The 19216-nt window shown below is 35.0% G+C and overlaps 1 protein-coding gene across 1 annotated transcript; it reads right to left on the bottom strand.

Moving 5' to 3' along the window:
- Window positions 1-8770: 8770 nt before the first annotated feature.
- On the bottom strand, window positions 8771-13203 carry LOC103326830 (protein LATERAL BRANCHING OXIDOREDUCTASE 1-like). The gene is made up of 4 exons (XM_008229078.3): window positions 12830-13203; window positions 9892-10139; window positions 9472-9799; window positions 8771-9134 (listed from the first exon to the last, which is right to left on the bottom strand). The coding sequence occupies exons 1-4, from the start codon at window positions 13091-13093 to the stop codon at window positions 8898-8900; spliced, it is 1077 nt and encodes a 358-aa protein (XP_008227300.2). The 5' UTR covers window positions 13094-13203; the 3' UTR covers window positions 8771-8897.
- Window positions 13204-19216: the final 6013 nt, after the last annotated feature.

The raw sequence follows: 19216 nt of genomic DNA, 5'->3' as shown, positions 1-19216 counted from the left end.
TATTTTATTAAGTTATCTTTGTTTACTTATAGTTTTTGTAGAAAGAACTACGTATGGCTTGATCCTTTAGTAAGGGTTTGTAGGCAACCTAGAGTTACTAGGTGTATCCATAAGATCAAGTGTTAAAAATTTGTTCAATTAAGTTATTTTGGAATTTGATAATGTATTCATGTTGTTCTAAGAGTTGAGACTAGTTTCAGATGGCAGAATGATTTATTTGGTATAAAGAGGCCTGAGGCCATTCAAAGTTATTTGTCGGATGCATGCTGAACAATTGGGATTTGGTTTTCAATATTAATTGTATGTTTGGTTGAAAGTTTTTGCGAAATGTCAGTTTTACAAGAGAGATTCTGCCAATTTTTCGACAGAAGTCAAGCCTTAAAAGAATTGTTGAGTTTTAGTTAGAAGGGCAATTTGTTCAAGTGTGCCCAGATCTGCCAGTGTCTGTCGCGCACAGGGTTCGATGCAGATTCCAAAGTAGAATTTGGGTCAGGTGTTGTCAATGCAACTCTGCAAGACTCTATCACCCATCCAAGTTAGTATTTTCTATTGATTCTACTATTATATTGAACATTGTTTTATTGATTTGATTTAATAATATATATATATATATATATATATAAAGCAAAAGGTAGAGAATGGTGAAACATTCAAAATACCAAAAAATGACCTTAGTTAATTCAAACATTAAGAATTGAAATTATTAATTAAATGGGGATAATATGATAAATTCATATATTTTTATATTAAAAAAATTAAAATTAAAAACAAAATCAAATAATAGGTCCTACTTTTATAGAACATAACTACCCATGTTATCTTTTCTTAATTCTAAAAATAAAATAAAAAATAAAAAAATAAAACCAATTGGCACATGCTTGAGCATGTGCCAAGGGGCTAATATTTATATAATTTATTTTCGTGTCATATTCTGTTATTTGATTTTATTCTAATTGTTCTCCAATAATATATACTTCATAGACATACCAAAGCTGTCAATGTTGTACATTGGTCAACAACTCATGGTAAGCTCTGCTTGTTCATGAACTCTTGTTTGACTCTTACCCTTTTGGATTAATGGTCTTGTGATATGAAATTGTGCTATTTGGTTCTTGTCTGCCCTTATAATACTTCTGATGATTGAATTGGTTTATTAATTGGGTTTGTCCAATATAGGTCCTTATAATTTCTATTTTCTAGATATATACTCATCATTCTATAAATTTATGTGTAAAACCCAATTTCAAACTTAAATGACCAGTAGGTGTTTGGGCCAAAAATTGACACATCTAGCCCAAAAAGATGGAAGCCCAAAAACTGGAAGAGTCCAGCCAAGTCTCATCAGAGCAAACAAGGCTGATTTGGGCCTCACAGGCCCAACATAATAGGAAGAAGGAGTCCAGAAGAAGGAACAATCCCACGTGGTAACCTCTGGGATAAAAAGTCAGCAATGACAACTTCGGGATAAAAAGTCAGCAATGGCGAAGTCGGCATTGGCGGAAGTCGCAATGGCAATGCCATAGAAGAAGTGATTGAAGGGTTCATGACATCAAGTTGATTCTGAAGAACTGAAGATCAAATCCCTCTTATATATGTATATTCAGAGATTTTTCTTCTGTCTTCTCAGAGAAGGTAATTCTCCCAAGGAGATAAGCAAGTTACAATCCCAAGGAGGTTTACTATAAATACAAGAAGGAGTGAACAGGGTAAAGGACACTCAAAAAAACAACCAAAAAATCAATCAAAAACAAAAACTCAAAATGATCACTTGATCTCAAAAAACCTTCAAAACACTGAAGCAACCAAAGCTCATTGAGCCACCACAAACAACTCAAAATCAACCAGAAGCTCACTTGAATTCCAAGTGAAAACCAGCTTTAGATTAGAATTCCCAAGGTTCAGGACTTAGAAAATAAGTCATTCAAAACGAGATCTCTCTCGTTACAAATTTGGTTTAGCAAAAAACCAAGACAGGTAGAGCTTGAGCTTTTCCCAAACATGAAAACCTCAACAAATTTGATGCAGATCTCTAGCCCAGAAGTCCTCAAGAACACCATACTGCCCTTACAGATTGAAGAAGCGCGATTCGCCCACTCGAAGCTTCACAAAGCTTAAAGTACATTGAAGCTCTGCCAGAATCAACCTTTGGTATCGATTTATAGTTGAAGCTTAGCAATCGAGTTGTCAACATTCCATCCAGCCCAAGCATCTCGGTCCAAATTCCTTCAGTCTAGCCGAAGCAGCCTCCCATCCAGCGAAATGGAGTTCCAACTGTATCTTTATCTCTCTAGCATGAGTATTTATTGTTATAGTTGTGTAAAAGGCGATTCTGCAAAAGCGATTTAAATTCCATCAACCATTACGGCGAATACCTCGTTATCTTGAGATAAATTGTTAAAGTCCTCACCAGTCTGAGGCAAGAAAAGAACTTACTTGGGAGATATTCCTCACCCAAATTCACAATCGTTTGTTTGCAGAAATCAGTAACTTGGGGCGCAAGTTATCTATTCCAAACTAAGTCTGCTAGAATTTTTATTGCTAGCAGTGGCACGCTCGCACACCAAAGAAAGCTGACTTGTTGACCAATTTATGGTTCTCAAGGCAGTGGGGAACTTTGCCCTTCCACCATAGGAGTAATCGCAAAACGGGCAAACAGTAGGATATAAGAGATCATAATATTCCTATGTTTCTACATCGTTGCCATCAGACTTCAAATTTTATTTATAATTTATTCCAAGTATTTCATTAACTACCATAATTGTAATTAAAACTCCCTATTAATAGCATATCAATCACACCATTTCTTTTGGTTGCCATTCCCTCTAACATATCGCTCCCTAAAATTGTAAGCCAAAAAATAAATATGTAAATTACATATCCAATAATGTACATATGAAAAATATAAATATAAATATATACATAAAAAAAAATATAGGTATTATTTACCAAATTTTTTATTTATAGAAAAACTAGGTTAGTTACTTTGTAATTGAAATTTCCATACATTTTTCATAAATTAAAAATAGGTACATTATTTAGAAGAAAAAAATAAATTCATTATATTAGGTAAATTGTTTTATTAGGTATACATTATTAGAGAAAAAAAAAAGGTACATTATTTAGAGAAAAAAAAATAGGTTCATTTTAAAAAAATTCATTAAAAAAAAAGATTATCAAATTATTTTTCATAAAACAAGTAATAGGTACATTATTTAGAGAGAAAAAAATAGATACAAAATTTAGAGAAAAAATAGGTTCATTATACTAGGTAAATTGTTTTACTAGGTACATTATTAAAGAAAAAAAATAGGTTCATTATTTGGAGAGAAAAAATAGGTTCATTTAAAAAAAAAATTGTTTCCATAAAACAAACAATAAAAAGATGATCAAATTATTTTTCATAAAACAAGTAATAGCTGCTTTATAGGTATATTATTTAGAGAAAAATAAGTTCATTTAAGAAAATAAATAATTTTCAAAAAACAAACAATAAATAGATTATCAAATTATTTTTCAACATAATTAGAATGTACACTATTATTCATAAAAGTATAATAAAATAGATTACTAGTCGTATAATTCATAAAAAGAAAACAACATAATTTTTTTATTAAATAAACAAAAACGTTAATCACCTATAGATTACTAATATGTTAATGTTGAATTTAATATTTAATATTTAATTTCAAATAAGTTTCTAAATTAATTCATACATCTATTACAACCATTTGGAGATCCTTCCAAATTCAATGTGTGTCATTAGTTACACCTCCCCATAACACATTAACTTATAAACAGTTGTAGTTTTAGAATCCGAAAAATACAATGAATCATATTTTCAGTTATATTAGGTAACTATCTTAGTTGGATCCTAGTCATCGGGTATTATTTGAAAAAGTTGGGTTTTTAAATTTTAAAAATAAAGGGAAGGGTTGTAGGTGATTTAGGGCTCGTTTGGGAGTGCCTTTGAAATTGCAAAAAGCGATTCCAAATGGGTAAAAGCACTTCTATCTTTTAAAAATGATGTTTGACAGAAATTGTAAAAGCGATTTGGGTGGGATTCAAAAGCACTTAAGAAATGCTTCTTCACAGAAGTGCTGCCAAGTAAATACACGGGAAGCACTTCGCTCCTTTAATGAAAATTTCAAAACACCGAAAATATCCCTTTTTAATTTTCTAAAACGCCAAAATACCCTCATCAATTCTGTCGCTCGCTTCACATTAGACTCCATCGTGTTATTTATCTCTCTCTCTCGGCCTCATGATTTCTTTCGGGTAGAAGATCTGACTATCAATTGAAAGCCATGGTCATCCTTGCTCCTCAAGCAGATCGTATTCTAATCATTAAAAACCATTTGGGTATTCTTTGTTTTTGGATTTCCTTATCTGAGTTCTCTAATTAGATATATTCTTCTATGAATATATATTTTTTAATTTGAATGAAATTGGATCTTCTCTGCTTTGACGTCCTTTTCATGGTTTTGAATTTTTTAATTTAGTGTGTAGGAATTGAAGTCCTTTTCATGGTTTTGATTTTTCTTTTTCTTTTTAAAATGAATTTAATGGGTTTAACCTCAATTTACTATTATTAATTTGAGTAGAAGCTTGTTTTGTCCATTGTTTAGATTAAATCCTTAAGCAATATTCTATTGGGAGTTTCACTAAAACACCCAAAATGAGGGTAAATTATAAAAAAACCCAAGCACATTTAAACATATAAACACACCCAAAATCCATCATTACACACACTCAAAACCCATTTATAAACACACCCAAAAAGTTGCTTTGGAGTTTATTTTGGGTGTGTTTCTATGTTTAGTGCTTGGGTTTTTTTATAAATACACTAGGATTGGGTTTAAAAACTATTTTGTATATGCCAGTCTTTACTCCTCTCTCTTACTCCTCCGAGCATCTTCCAATTCTTATTCAGGTAGATCAACAGGTTTCGATATTTGACCTTTCATTGGTTTTCAAGTCCACTCACTGTTCGTGCCTATTTGATGCAAATTGGGTCGGATGTCCAGATACACAACTCTCCACTATGGGTTTTTGTGTGTTTCTCGGCTCCATCTCATATCTTGGAGTGCTAAGAAACAAGAAGCAATTTCTCAATCCTCTTCTGAGGCTGAGTATCGCTCTCTAGCTCATTCTTGTGCTGACTGGGTCTCTTACCTTCTAAATGAACTACAATTTGCACCCTTGCGCCCTATCACCTTGTTGTGTGACAATCTTAGCACTACCTACATGGCATCTAATCCGGTTTTTCATGCTCACACTAAACACATTGAGCTTGATTATCACTATATACGACAGTACCTACTTGCTAATGCTTTCACTAAGAGCCTTTCTACACATCGGTTCCAACTTCCCCAATCAAATCTCCTCTCTCTTGGATCATCGGATTTGCAGGGAGTGTTAAATCACATATTTTATCTCTTCAGTCATCTACTTAATTTCCTCTTGTAAAGGTCAACTATAATTGTCAATTAGTTGTGTGATTACTCAATTTTAGGACGTTAATTTTTCAGCCGTTTACAATAGACAATTGTCAACTTTTTGTATTATATATCTCTTCTCAATGACTTTAGCTATGTCGGTTAAGTCTTCTATATATAGGCTTGATGCCTATGCCAAAGTGTGTTGAAAAACTAAAGCTTGTCTAACTCCCCCACTAGTCAACTCTAAAAGCTTTGTAACTTTCTCCCTTCATTCAAATAAAATAAAATCATCTTGTTACTTTAAAAAGTTTTATATTCATCATCAAGTTGTTATCCTAACCCTCTCTTCTCCCTATAACTAACAATGGTATCAGAGCTTGTTCCGATCAACCTTGGGCGTTGGTTCACTACGCCTCTATCATGTCTACCACTAGTTAAAACTCTGACCCTCTTCCTATTTTCAGAAAACTATGACTTCTGGAGTATTAAAATGAAGACCTATTTTATGTCTCAAGATTTATGGGGCATAGTTGATAGTGGCTTCAATAATCCAAAAAACCCAACAGTGGAACAGTTGAGGCAACCGAAGAAAGATCAACAAAAAGATGCAAAGGCCTTATATGCCTTGCAACAAGCCTTGCATGATATGATTTTTCCAAGGATCATGGGAGCCACAACTACAAGGGAAGCATGGAATACCTTAAAGGAAGAATTTCAAGGCAATGCCAAGGTACGTGCAGTTAAACTATAAACTTTGAGAAGAGAGTTTGAAAATATTAAAATGAAGGATTCTGAGACCACACAAGACTATTATGCTAAAATAAAAATAATAATTAATCAATTGAGAGCCTATGGAGAAAATATTAATGATTAAAGAATTGTAGAAAAAATACTTATAAGTCTTCCTGATAATTATGATCCTTTAGTTACTACCATTGAATAGACAAAAGATTTAACTAGTCTGTCAGTGACAGAACTAATGGGTTCTCTTGAAGCTTATGAGAAAAGATTGAGTAGGCGAAATGAAAATTCAGTTGAAAGCGCCTTTCGGTCAAAACTAAATCTAAGGTCTTAGAAAACTAAAGAAGGGGAAAGGAAAATTGGAGAAAGTTCTAGAAGAGAAGATTATAAATTCAATAAGAATTGGGGAAATAAAAAAGAAATAATGGAAAGAAAAAACTATCCTCCCTATGGGGTGTGTAAAAATACAAACCACCTAGAAAAAGATTATTGGTTTCGTGGCAAACTCAAATGTCGAAATTGTAAAAAATTTGGGCACATAGAAAAAGACTGTCGAACCAAGAACTAGCAAGCCAATTACTCATAAAAAAGTGAGAAGAATGAGCATGTGTTTTATGCTCATCAAGCCACATCAGAAGGAACCAACAAGAAATGGTATATTGACAGCGACTGTAGTAACCACATGACAAGAGATGAAAGTATCTTTTCCAACATAGATAAGTCAGTAAAATCACAAGTAAAACTGGGAAATGGAACACTGGTGGAGACAAAAGGAAAAGTTACAATCTCTATCCAAACTAATAAAGGAACTAAATATATAAAAGATGTTCTATTGGTACCTAGACTGGAGCATAATCTATTAAGTGTTGGACATATGATTGAAAATGGATACTCTCTGCACTTTTCTAGAGACTCTTGCACAATATTTGATAAAAGAAATAAAAATCATATAATAACAAAAGTAAAGATGGAAAACAGAAATTTTCCTATCCAATGGCAACTTGTAAAAGCCACATCCATGAAAGCAGAAGTAGAAGATTCATGGTTATGGCATAGAAGATTTGGCCACTTTAATTTTTATGCACTAAAAACTCTTTATCAAAAGAATATGATGAGAGACCTTCCAAACATAAAAGAGATCCATAATGTCTGTGAAGGTTGCCAACTCGGCAAACAACATCGACAAGCATTTCCATCTAGAAAGGCTTGGAGAGCTAAGGCCTTGTTGGAGCTTGTTCACACAGACGTTTGTGGACCCATAAGGACTCCATCTCTTGATAATAACAGATATTTTATCCTGTTCATAGATGACTATACTAGAATGACGTGGGTTTATTTTCTACGATAAAGATCAGAAGTATTTAATATCTTCAAAAAATTCAAAACCCGTGTTGAAAAACAAAGTGGCCACTATATTAAAGCTCTAAGAAGTGATAGAGGAAAAGAATATACCTCTAAAGAATTCAACAAATATTGTGAAGATGAAGGAGTAGAGTATAAACAGAAGAGCCAAACAACTTATACAAAACAAACAAACCTAAAACCCAACCATAAAACCCTTAAAACCAAGGGCGGAACTACGAAGGCTCGGCTGGGCTCTGGCCCAAGGCTGATTTTCCAACTTAGTCTTAAATGTATTAAAAAAAAAAAATACCCTACAATTAAATAGTAGCCCACGAAAAGGACAAGGTCAGACAACAACTGGTCTTCAAGGGAGAGTGGGAAGGAGAATAAGGAAGAGAAGAGAGAGGGATGGAAGAAAAAAATTAGAAAAAAGAGAGATATAGGAGATGATGCGAAAGAGGGAAAAGAGGAAAAAATTGCAAAGTGACAGAGGAAGAAGTAGGAAAAAGAGAGAGAGAGAGAGAAGAAGGAAAAAATAAATATAAAGAGAGAGGGAGAGATGGAAAGTGACGGAAGAAAGAAGAAGATGGGAAAAAAAATAAAGGTGTTGGGAGAGATGAGATATGGGGAGAATAAAAATTACAAAAGAAAGAAAAAGAGGCGTTGATTTGGGCGCATCTTCATATGCACATGCATGCTCTCACAATTTTTTTTAATAATATTTATTATCCAAAGTAACTATTACTAATTATATATTATATTTATGGCAAGCTTACATAAGAAGGTTGTTGGCTCTAGTGGAAAGTGTGAATGATTCTTACGTGGAGGTCTAGGGTTCAAGCTCTTTTGTTGCAAAATATTTTTCAAATATTTGGCTTGTCAACAGTCCCCCAAGAAAAATTCCTGGTTCCGCCATTGCTTAAAACAACATCCCATCACTACGAAGCCAGCTTATCAGTCTCTACTTATATGAATCATCTGACTTAAAAAAAAACATAATGTTATAGGGGCTGCTAAAATAAGTTATTTTCTTGATTTCAAGACCATTCATTGGAGCCAGATTTGATCACTATCATTCTATACTTGCTCATAAGAAGAAACAGAACCACAGATGTGTCAAGCACTTGGAAACAGATTATCAGTCTCTACATCCAAACTTAATACTCATATTAACAGCCTTCAAGTTGATCAAAACTCTACTAATTATCGAGTACTTTCGGTTCAGTTTTCTGGAACTGCTTTCATGATTCTGAGAGGAAAGTTCAACTTAGTTTCACTAAGAAATTCAATTAAGTATTTAATGTGTTTTTGAGCCTAACACACACAATGACCAAATTGTGTTTTACCCTCAAATTCATATATTACAGAGTAAGTTCAAATTTTTGATGCTTCAATTGGTCTCCTTCCTTGCTGGTAGTATTCGAAATAAATGCTATCGTAATTTTTCACCTTGTTGTACAATCTTGGCGTTGACTCATTGACCAGGCTTTCAAAGGGTTCAATCTCTCTATCTGATTCAGGCATGCAGAAGGCGGCCAAAGAGATCCTCTCCGTGTCTGGATTTATCACTACCCTGTGTACAGGGCTCTTCAATATTCCATTGCTCAATATCTGTGTATCACAAGGAAACCAACAATCAAGCTTCTGTAAGCCAAACCAACTGTATTAGATTGTTAAAATTTGCTCAAAGGGTCTCATTCAAAAAATTAAAAGGCATATTTGATGAGTTGTTTTAGACATAACAACAATGAGATACAAAGCTGTTATGGGGTTCGAACCTAAGACCACTGGTCTCCAAGTCAAGGCCCTTTTCCACTGGTTTAGACCCCGTCGGCCGAAATGGTACATTTTTAAGCTTTCAATTACTCACCAAATTTCAATTAGGCATTGCTTTAAAAGTTAATTAAAACCAATAATTGAACAGGTTGAGAGAGAACATTAGATTTACCTCTGCCTGATCGCCCACATTAATGAGAAGCGCCTCAGGAATAATAGGAGCTCTAAACCACTGATCGTCTTTAAGAAACTGAAGACCTTCCACTTGTTTGTCTTGCAAGACGTGGGTGATTAATGTTGCATCTGCATGTGGTTTGACACCTAGGACAACATCAGGCCTTGAACAAGGAGGATAAAAGTTAAACCTCACATCCATTTTCCCTTGTTCTCCATACAGGTCCCGAAAGCAATTAACATCCAAATTCAATGACCTTGCCATGGCCTCCAGGACAGTTTTTGTTACCACTTGTAACTTCATCGTATATTGGTCTAAAATTTCACTGCAGTAATAATATATGTTGAACAGTGAGAGATCATGATATGGTTATTGTTTCAGTGTGAAGGAAGAAGATGTATGGCAAACACAAGTTACCTAAAAGATTTGGGATTTTGAGGCCAAAATTTGAGCTTTCGGTGCTCTTCTGGATATACAGAAAGGTATAGCCGGTCAGACCAATCAAGTGTTTGTTGTTCAGAAAAAACCGTGTCGTTCCCATATCCTTGAATATCGTTGACTTGTCTCAAGTATTTCTGCTTCTCTTCCGTTGGAAGTGCAAAAAATTCTTTTGTCATTTCGCGGACCTTGTCTAGGAATTCAGGTGTCATGCCATGATTTATTACCTGGAAACACATATTTAAGGCGGCAGCATCAAACATGTTTTACATATATAGGTGGATGGGAAAATTCTTCAATAAGTATTTTATGTTAAGGATTGGTTACATATTTATAATCTCAACCGTTGGATTGTACATGTATGTATATTACTTATTATCTACCAACACATTTAATGAATGTAATCTAACGACTAAGATTAGAAATATGTGACCAATCCTTAAATACTTATGGGAGAATCTCCCTAGGTGGATGATGTCAAACAAAGTAGGGCATATATTCAGTTATGCTCATATATTTTCATATTTTATTCATCTCCAATATGAAGGTATTTATAAGGAAGTACAACCCTAAATAAAATAGGAAATAAATCTAAATTACAATAGGAAATCAATTTCATTTAGAATAGGATAAAATAAACGGTAAGTAACCAAAATCCTAAATAAATAAGGAACCAAAATCCTAACCAAATAAGGACTTGCCAACACTCCACCTCAAGTTGGGTCAAAGATATTTCGTATGTCCAACTTGACAAGCGAGTCATAGAACACCATACTCTACATTGACCAATCGAACAAGAACATGGCATAATACAGAAACCCTAAGGCCCCGTTTGGTCAACAAAATGAATTTGAGGAGAAATCATTTCCCATATCATTTCTCAAGGAATGAGAAATGGAAGATTCATTTCCCACGTTTGGTAATGTTGGGAAAGTAACCAAGAGATATCACTTTATTTTCTTTCCCATGTTTGTTTTGTGTAGGAATGGAAAACAAAGCTTGTATAAATTTTCAATTATACCCATATTAAATCCAATAAAAAAAAGAATGCATTTAATGATATATTGTAATTCTAAATTGTTAATGAGGACAAAATGATCATGAAAAATGTTTATTTAATATTGGCTCATTTTCCCAAACTTTCCTATGATGAGAGAAAACAAAACCAAAGTTGGGAGGATGGCTTCACTTTCCACCCTACTTTCCCATGGGCCAGGCAACGATTTCTCATGCCCGGACTTATCAAACATGAGAAAGCAATTAATTTCTCATCCCCAAGTCTCATTTCCCATGAACCAAATGGAGCCTAAGAACACGGCAGAATACAGAAACCTTGTAAACATGGTAAAGGCAAGGCAAAGAAGACAAAAACTCTGTGAACACAACAAAAGTAAGGCAAAGAACACAGAAACCCTGTGAACTCGGCAAAGGTAAGGCAAAGAACACAGAAACCTTGTGAACACAGCAAAGAACACAGAAACCCTGTGAACATGGCAGAACACAGGAACCCTGTGATCACAACACAAGGTAAGGCAAAACCAAACCCTAAAAATAGGGTAAGGCACGACAAAGGCAAAGGCAAAGGGCACGGCCACATCCACAACAACGGAAAGCAAAGCAAGCAAAGACAATATCAACAGCAGCAGCAGTGACAATGACAACAATTCTTCCATATCTACTTTAGCGAATTCACACAGACACAAGTTCTCTTCACTTCCCATCTCCCCTTGAAGAGAAGGGGTCGTCGGAGTCATGAAATAGGCAATATCTTCATGGGAAGATAAATATATCATTTTCACTCCACCTCCCCCCCTTGAAGAGGAGGGGATGAGAGCACTTAATTTGCAAGGAGAACACAAGCACAGGTCACAAGAGAACCTAGGCTATGATATCATGTCAAACAAAGCAGGGCATATATTCAGTTATGCTCATATATTTTCATATTTGTTCATCTCCAATATAGAGGTGTTTATAAGGAAGTACAACCCTAACTAAAATAGGAAATAAATTCCATTTATAATAGGACTAAGGAAGGTGTATTCAATTTAGATTTTAAATGATTTTAAAAGAGTTATAAAGTTGATGGAGTTTAACTGAATTTAATTGAGTTTGACTGAATCCTACAAACTCCACATAGAATCCTACAAACTCCACATAGATTTTGACTGAATTCATGCATAGATTTTAATTGAGTTTGTTATAGTTATATTATCGATTATAATGGAGTTTATAACACTCAAAAAACAAAGGGCTTAGGGTTGATGACAGTGGTGGTGATGGCGATGGTGGTTTGTGGGTGATGGTGGGGGAGGTAGTGGTGGAGGAGGTGGGGGTGGTAGTGGTTGTGGTGGTGGCAATAGCGACAATGTAGGTGACGGTGATGATGCTGGCAATGGCTATGGTGGTGGTGATGGTGGGGGTGATAGTAGGGCTAATAGAGAGGGTGATAGTGGAGGTGGGGGTAAGGGTGGTGGTGGTGGTGACGGTAGGGGTGGTAGTGAGGGCGATAGTGGGTGGTGGCAACGGTGGTGGTGGTGGTGGTGACGATGATGACTGTGGTAGTGGTGGTGGAGGCAGTGGCGATGGTGATAGCCATGATAAGATGATGGTAGTAGAAGTGGTGAAATCATATCTTGAGAATAAAAATAATATATCAATCAATCTCTTTTTTTTTTTTTGGGGGGGTGGGGAAGCAAAGATTTGTCATGGCCTAAAATTAGTCTAAATCATCTTTAAACTCTTTTAAAATCTAAATTGAATACAATGGCAAGTAACCAAAATCCTAAATAAATAAGGAACCAAAACTCTAACTAAATAAGGACTCGCCAACAGATGATTCACAAGTTGTCTAATTCATTACAACTTGTACCAAGTTTTCTCAAGTAAACACAATTAAATTGGGTATTTGAATTCAGACCTGAAAGCAACCCCATGTTGTAAGAGCTGATCGAAAATTGTCAAGTTGTTGTTGAGTGATTGAGGAAGGTGTTGTGAGGAGGAGGCGTAGATCAATTACTGGAATATCCTTCAACTGGACAGAAGAAGCATCTGGGGCTCCAACTTTATGGATATATTTCTCAGGCACTTGTTGTTCCCCTTTGGCGAGCAGGAGCAACTCTTGGACAGTTTTGGATCCTAACTCTATCTTGGGCTTGGGAATAGTGGAAGAAGATTCAGCCATGTCTGTGGTTGGTTGGTTGGTTGGTTTCTTTCTAGCCTCACCCCCCGGAAAAAAGAACTTCTGTAATTTCAGCTGCAAATGAAAATGATCTCTCTTCTGTTAGGTGCGCAACCCCAAGGAAAGATAATAAGAAAAATATCACCCTTGGACGTTTCTGCAATTTCAAGGTGAGATATTAAGAAAAATAAATAGTCTCTATCTATCTTTTTTTTTTTTTTTTTAATCAAGAGAAAATTTCAATAACCTTAACAATAAAGGCACAAATAACCGGTACAAGCCTGACCTCGTTAAAATTTTGCCATAAATAAAAAACCCCAAAAAGGAGGAAAGCCCTATATCTATCCTATTGAAATATAGGAAGCTTGCTTATGGTATATATTTTTTCCTTGCCTAATATTCAATGTACGGACATCCGCTATAATTATGCAGGTGTATAAAGGTAGTTCATGTTTCACTATTATTTAGTGGGGTCTAAGTATTGAAAAACAAAACAAAACAACAAATGAAGAGAAAAGAACATAAAATTGGATTCTTGTAAGGCCATCTCCAATGCCAAAGGGGCTAAACCCAAAATTTCCACCCTTCAAATACAACTATTTATGTATTGCACGGACTCAAACAGTTTTTTTCCTCAACCCTCCATACTCAAATTTTAAGTCCGTAGCCTTATTCAATTATTTTAAAATAGTTTAACTTTTTTTTTGTGGTTAATTTTTCTTGAGCTAATTTTTTTTATAACTTCATGACTTAATTTTCTAAACATTTTAACCTTAAAAAAAATTAAAATTCTACAAACTTAATTTTATGTTAATTAAAATTTGCATTATCCTACATGGCTTGAATTATTTTATGACTTGGTGCTCGTCTTCTTTCAATTATTTCTGACTTGGGCCCATCTCCTCTATCTCCTTAACTCTTCCTTTTTTGTCTTATTGCCATTATTTTCTAAATGGTTGCCTTTTTGCCATTATTTTCTAAATGAAATCTTCCTTTACCCTACACCATATCAAAGTGAGAAATGAAAAACATGATTTGGGTGGTTTATTTAATAAATGGATGGGTAGTTATAGAAGCTGAGATGAGTTTTGGGGTTATATCTTATTTATAATATTTAATTATTATTTTTTTACCGTTGGATTTGATATTTGAACATTGAATCTACTTTATTTCCTTTGAAATGATTAAGAATTAATCATGACCTTTGATCATATAGCCGTTGAGAACAATTTGAAAAAGGAAAATAAAAGCAAGTTTGAATTGTCGTCATTTGATTTCAATGACAATATTGCCGTCCACGAGCCTCTAGGTGTGGCTGACACAATGTGTCCACAACACTGACTTTACACATGGGGAAAGTGGGTTGTGTGAGTGAGCTCCACTAAATTTCGGTCCATGCAAAATGTGGACTGCTGTTCCACCCAAGATATTGGCTATATTGCCAAAATTTGACATTTGGCCCTCTCCATTGGAGATGGCCTAAAGAGGTAAAAAAGAACAAGCTAAAGTGCCTTATGTTGATTTACTTGTACTAAAACATAGGTAACAAGATGAGAAGAAGGTTAAACCCAACACATTTGATTCAGAACAAATGAGGGAAGTATTCATAGAGAAGGACAAAATTTTAGTATTTTGAGAATAATGCCCCTATTTAGATTGCCTAAGGAGTCCATTTTTGCTTTATAGATAGTGCCAAGGGAGTTTTGCTTCTTGCTTGCCGTATATGGAGCCAAAAACTGGGATAACTTCTTCTTGCTTTTTATATATACGGATTTTTGTTGGGATTATCTCTTCAAGTGGACTTCATACTACATGTATTTGCTGCTATGGCTTCGTTATACTTCTGTCATGTTTTCTATTTTATGTAGCTTCTCTTATGTCAAACTATTGCATATATGCAGTATCACTATCTTATGCTTCAATCTGATTGTAGAGTTCATCAAAAACTTGTGCTCCTATCTTGCCACTGACGGATCTAGTAAGGCGCAAGGAGGTGCAGCTGCACCTCCCCTAGCCGGAAAAATTATTATAAGTGCTTCAAATTGCCTTTTTGCTCAACTGTTGTACAGATTACCTTATTTTCATCTTCAACATTTAAGTAAATCAAATTCCCACCAAATCAAAATATGAAAATTCGGTTTTAGTGCAAAATATGATTTATGCTAAAAATGATGGCTCATTAAGTCAATATATACTTCATACTAAAATCCCATAAAATCAAGTTTTCTTATTTGATGTGTAAAGAATAAAAGCGGCCAAAAATTATCTTGAGAAAATGATTATTCTGAAAAACCATTTTTCATACTTAGTCAATATTGCACCTCTACTAAAAAATTTCTGGGTCCGCCAGTGTATCCATATGTCTCATTAAACAATTGCTCCTCAGCTAACGTTGCTCCTTTGTATTTTTTTTAATATCTTGCTGGGTAGGAATATTTGTATTTACAAACTCTACTGGACTAAGCAGTTCATTGTGAGAAATAATTATATTATGTCGTGATCTTTCTGGATAAATATTTTTTTTAAACCACTCAATAGGTATACAAGTGAAATCTAATTTTATATGCTTTCATAGGGATATAAAAACATTACTTCTTTTAGTTTTAAAGAAAATGAAGACAAGTAATTAATACTTTGAACCTAAGGCTAATTTGAATAACCATACTCTGCTAAGAATCCTGGAGTAATTGAGATGGTTTTCTAGTTATGCTCTAGACGTAGTTCTCTATATTCTACCATGTTGAGCTAAATAGATAGTATAATGAGAACAACTTTTGGTAATAACTTTTATTCCTGGATGTGGATTATTTTTCAAATTAAAAAGGAAAATGCTGGAATATATAATTGAAGAGTTGTGTTTTATTTATATTCTAATCTAATCATATGACTTTTAATGTCTTTTGGTAAAAACCCATACCTTTCTCTAGCTATTGAAAATATGGATTTTTAGTTTTTTTGCTCAACTGAAAATTCTTTAATTAATATTTTTTTTATCCAAAGAAAAACTTCATTAAATAAACTTCAACGTTACAATCAAATACTTCAACAAGACATCTAAAGTACCAATCCCAAGAGAGCAATAGATTAAAATGCTAAAAGCAAGGCTAACGCGGACAAAAGCTGCACTAATCTCAGAACTCGAATTTTTAGTTGTGTGGCATATGTCCATCTCAATGAATCTCATCGGACCAAGTTGGATCTGTGTGCCCTCCGATGTGTCTTTGTGGGTCTTTCACCTCAACAAAAAAGGTTATCAGTGTTACCATCCTTAAAGTCACTGCTTTTATGTTACCATGCATGTTACGTTTCTGGAGAACCAGATGTTTTTTCTATCAATAGTGCCCAATCATGTCCTTCAGGGGGAGAATACAGTAAAGGAAACACATAATTGGTTTAAGATAGAAATAAGGGGGAAAGAAGCACAAAATAGTGTGTTGAAACTCGAGTCGCTCCACGTAGCCAGCCGAACCAAGCTGAACAGTCTAGCCAATGAACAGCAAGCAGAGATGAACTGGACATCAGCGATCCCGAACTAGACAGCAGCGACCCCCTCTCTCAAACATACTTGCTCATGCTCCACTGAACATCCCTGAGGTAAGTCCTTCAGATCCTAGTGCTTCTCAAAATATTGTTGAAATTGTGAAGAAAAAAAAAAATTACATGCACGAGCAAACTGGGGAATATTGCCAAACAGATTCTCACCAGAAGGCAAGGTGAAATATGCCATTGCTTATTATGCCTCCACACACAGATTGTCTCCTCAAGCTAAAGCATTTGTAAGTCAGATGGAAGGAACTAAAGTTCCTGATAGATTGGAAGAAGCTTTGCAAGACCCAAAATGGTTGGAAGCAATGAATGTGGAGATGAAGGCCTTACAAAAGAATGGAACATGGGTGATACTTCCTCAACCTAAAGGAAAGAAACATGTTGGATGTCGATAGGTGTACACAGTTAAGCACAAAGCTGATGGCACAATAGACAGATATAAAGCAAGACTTGTGGCAAAGACTATACGCATACGTGTGGAGTTGATTATTAGGATATGTTTGTACTGGTATGTTAAGGTGTGCACCAGCTGAATCATCATCTAGCAATCTATCCGGATCAAGTGTCAACCAACAAGGAGAGATATCAGAGGTTAGTGGGAAGACTAACTTATCTTTCGCACACTATACCAAATATCGCATATGCAGTTGGTATTGTTAGCTAGTTCATGCATTCTCCTAGTGATGATCACTTAGTGACAGTTACGAGGATTTTGAGTTATTTAAAGAAAGCTCCAGGTCGAGGCTTGATATTCAGAAAACTGAGACATTTGGATGTCAAGGGTTATACAAATGCAGATTGGGCAAGCAATATAATAGATAGACATTCTACATCAGGTTACTTCACTTTTATTGGGAATGTAGTGGCTCAATCTTCAGCTGAGGCAGAATACAAGGGCATAGCACACGAAGTTTATGGGCTTCTTTGGCTAAGGATACTCCTGTTCGAAATTGATTTTCCACCAAAGAAAGTCATCGAGTTTTATTGTGACAACCAACTTGCGAGAGATATAGAAAATAATCTAGTTTAAAATGGCAGAACTAAGCATGTTGAAGTGGATAGTCATTTTATCAAGAAGAAGCTGGTAGATAAGCTTATTAATATACCATTTGTAAAGTCATAAGAACAGCTGGCAGATTCTTAACGCATGCGGTGTCAACAAAAGTTTTTCAAGAGTCACTTGACAAGTTGGGCATAGGAGATATCTACACACCAACTTGAGGGTGAGTGTTGGCGTGAGCCATATTTCTAGGATCCCGCGATCCTTGATTTCATGGTGTAATTCACATTACCTAATTTGAATAATTACCTAGTTAGGATTCCTTATAATTAGCTAACTACTTTTCCTTATCAACTTGTATATATATCCTCCTCATAGAGAAATATAAAATCATTCACAATTATTCAATCCTTCTGTGTTTAGGTTGAGTACCACAAGCCGATGAACTTCCACCAAACCCCTCCAAATAATAATATGGGTAAATTACTCAAATAGTCCTCAAACTTATACTCGATTTACATTTTGGTCCATCAATTAAATTATTAGTCCAAATGCTCCATCAACTCTATATTAATCGCTCCATTGGTCATACCGTTACATTCTGTCAATGTTGCCATTAAATATGAGGGCAAATTGGTCATTTCGTACGTTAAAAATAAATAAATACTGGAAAATGAAATAAAAACTCTCCATATCTCTCTCTCTCAAAATTATACTCGATATTGGGGAATTTCTGGGTTACAGTTCTTCAAAAATTTTGATTGAGGGCAAAGAGAATGTAAGAAATTCCATCAACAAGTTCGACTTCATCTTCTCAACTCTTATCGTTGGCTCTATACTCAAAGTCACTCTGATGTATTTGTTAGCACCTACTTTCTCTACTTCAACTGCCACTCTTCCTTCAATCTTCACCAATTGCTCAGCTAGCCACATATTCGAATCAGTCTTCACAATTGTTTGGTTCACTGCTGGGCTTATTGGACTTCGTTGTCAAATGGGTTGATTAAATTGAGGAAGAATTGAGGGCGTGATTTGGTCCCCTTTGGCTTTGTGGATGTTTTCCCTTTTTGGTTTTTGTGTTTGTGTGCCATTGATGTTTCCTTTGGTCTTAGCTGGTGTTTTTACGTGCCTTTGGGCTTGGTTGGTTGTTGAATGAAACAAAAACAAAAACTGAGGAAGAAAATGGATATGAGTTTTGAAGGAGGGTTTGTGGTGTTGGCGAGGTTGACATGTGCTCAGAGTGTTGGGGAAGTGAAATCCGTGAAAGGAGGGGGGAGGTTGGATCAACTAGATAGAGGAGAAATTGGTGGAGGAGAGCAGAGAGGGGATAAGAGATAGAGGTGGAGAGTAGAGAGAAGAGGGGGAATGGGGGAGAAGAAATCGAAGGGAGGGGGCACTGGGTTTGGGTCTCATGTTTTTTTTTTCTTTTTTTCTTCAAAATTTTCTAATTTTGTATTTATTTTAACCCTATTTTTATTTGTTAATTATGAAAAGTCGTATTTACCCTAAAATTTGGTTAAATTTAACAGAAAATTAGACGGTAGGACCAATGGAGCGATTAATATATAGTTAATGGACAT

This window comes from Prunus mume, linkage group LG3, assembly GCF_029339155.1.
Source record: "Prunus mume cultivar Tortuosa linkage group LG3, ASM2933915v1, whole genome shotgun sequence".
NCBI lineage: Eukaryota > Viridiplantae > Streptophyta > Magnoliopsida > Rosales > Rosaceae > Prunus > Prunus mume.
Note: the sequence above shows the minus strand (reverse complement) of the source record. Positions and strands in the feature narration are given on the sequence as shown.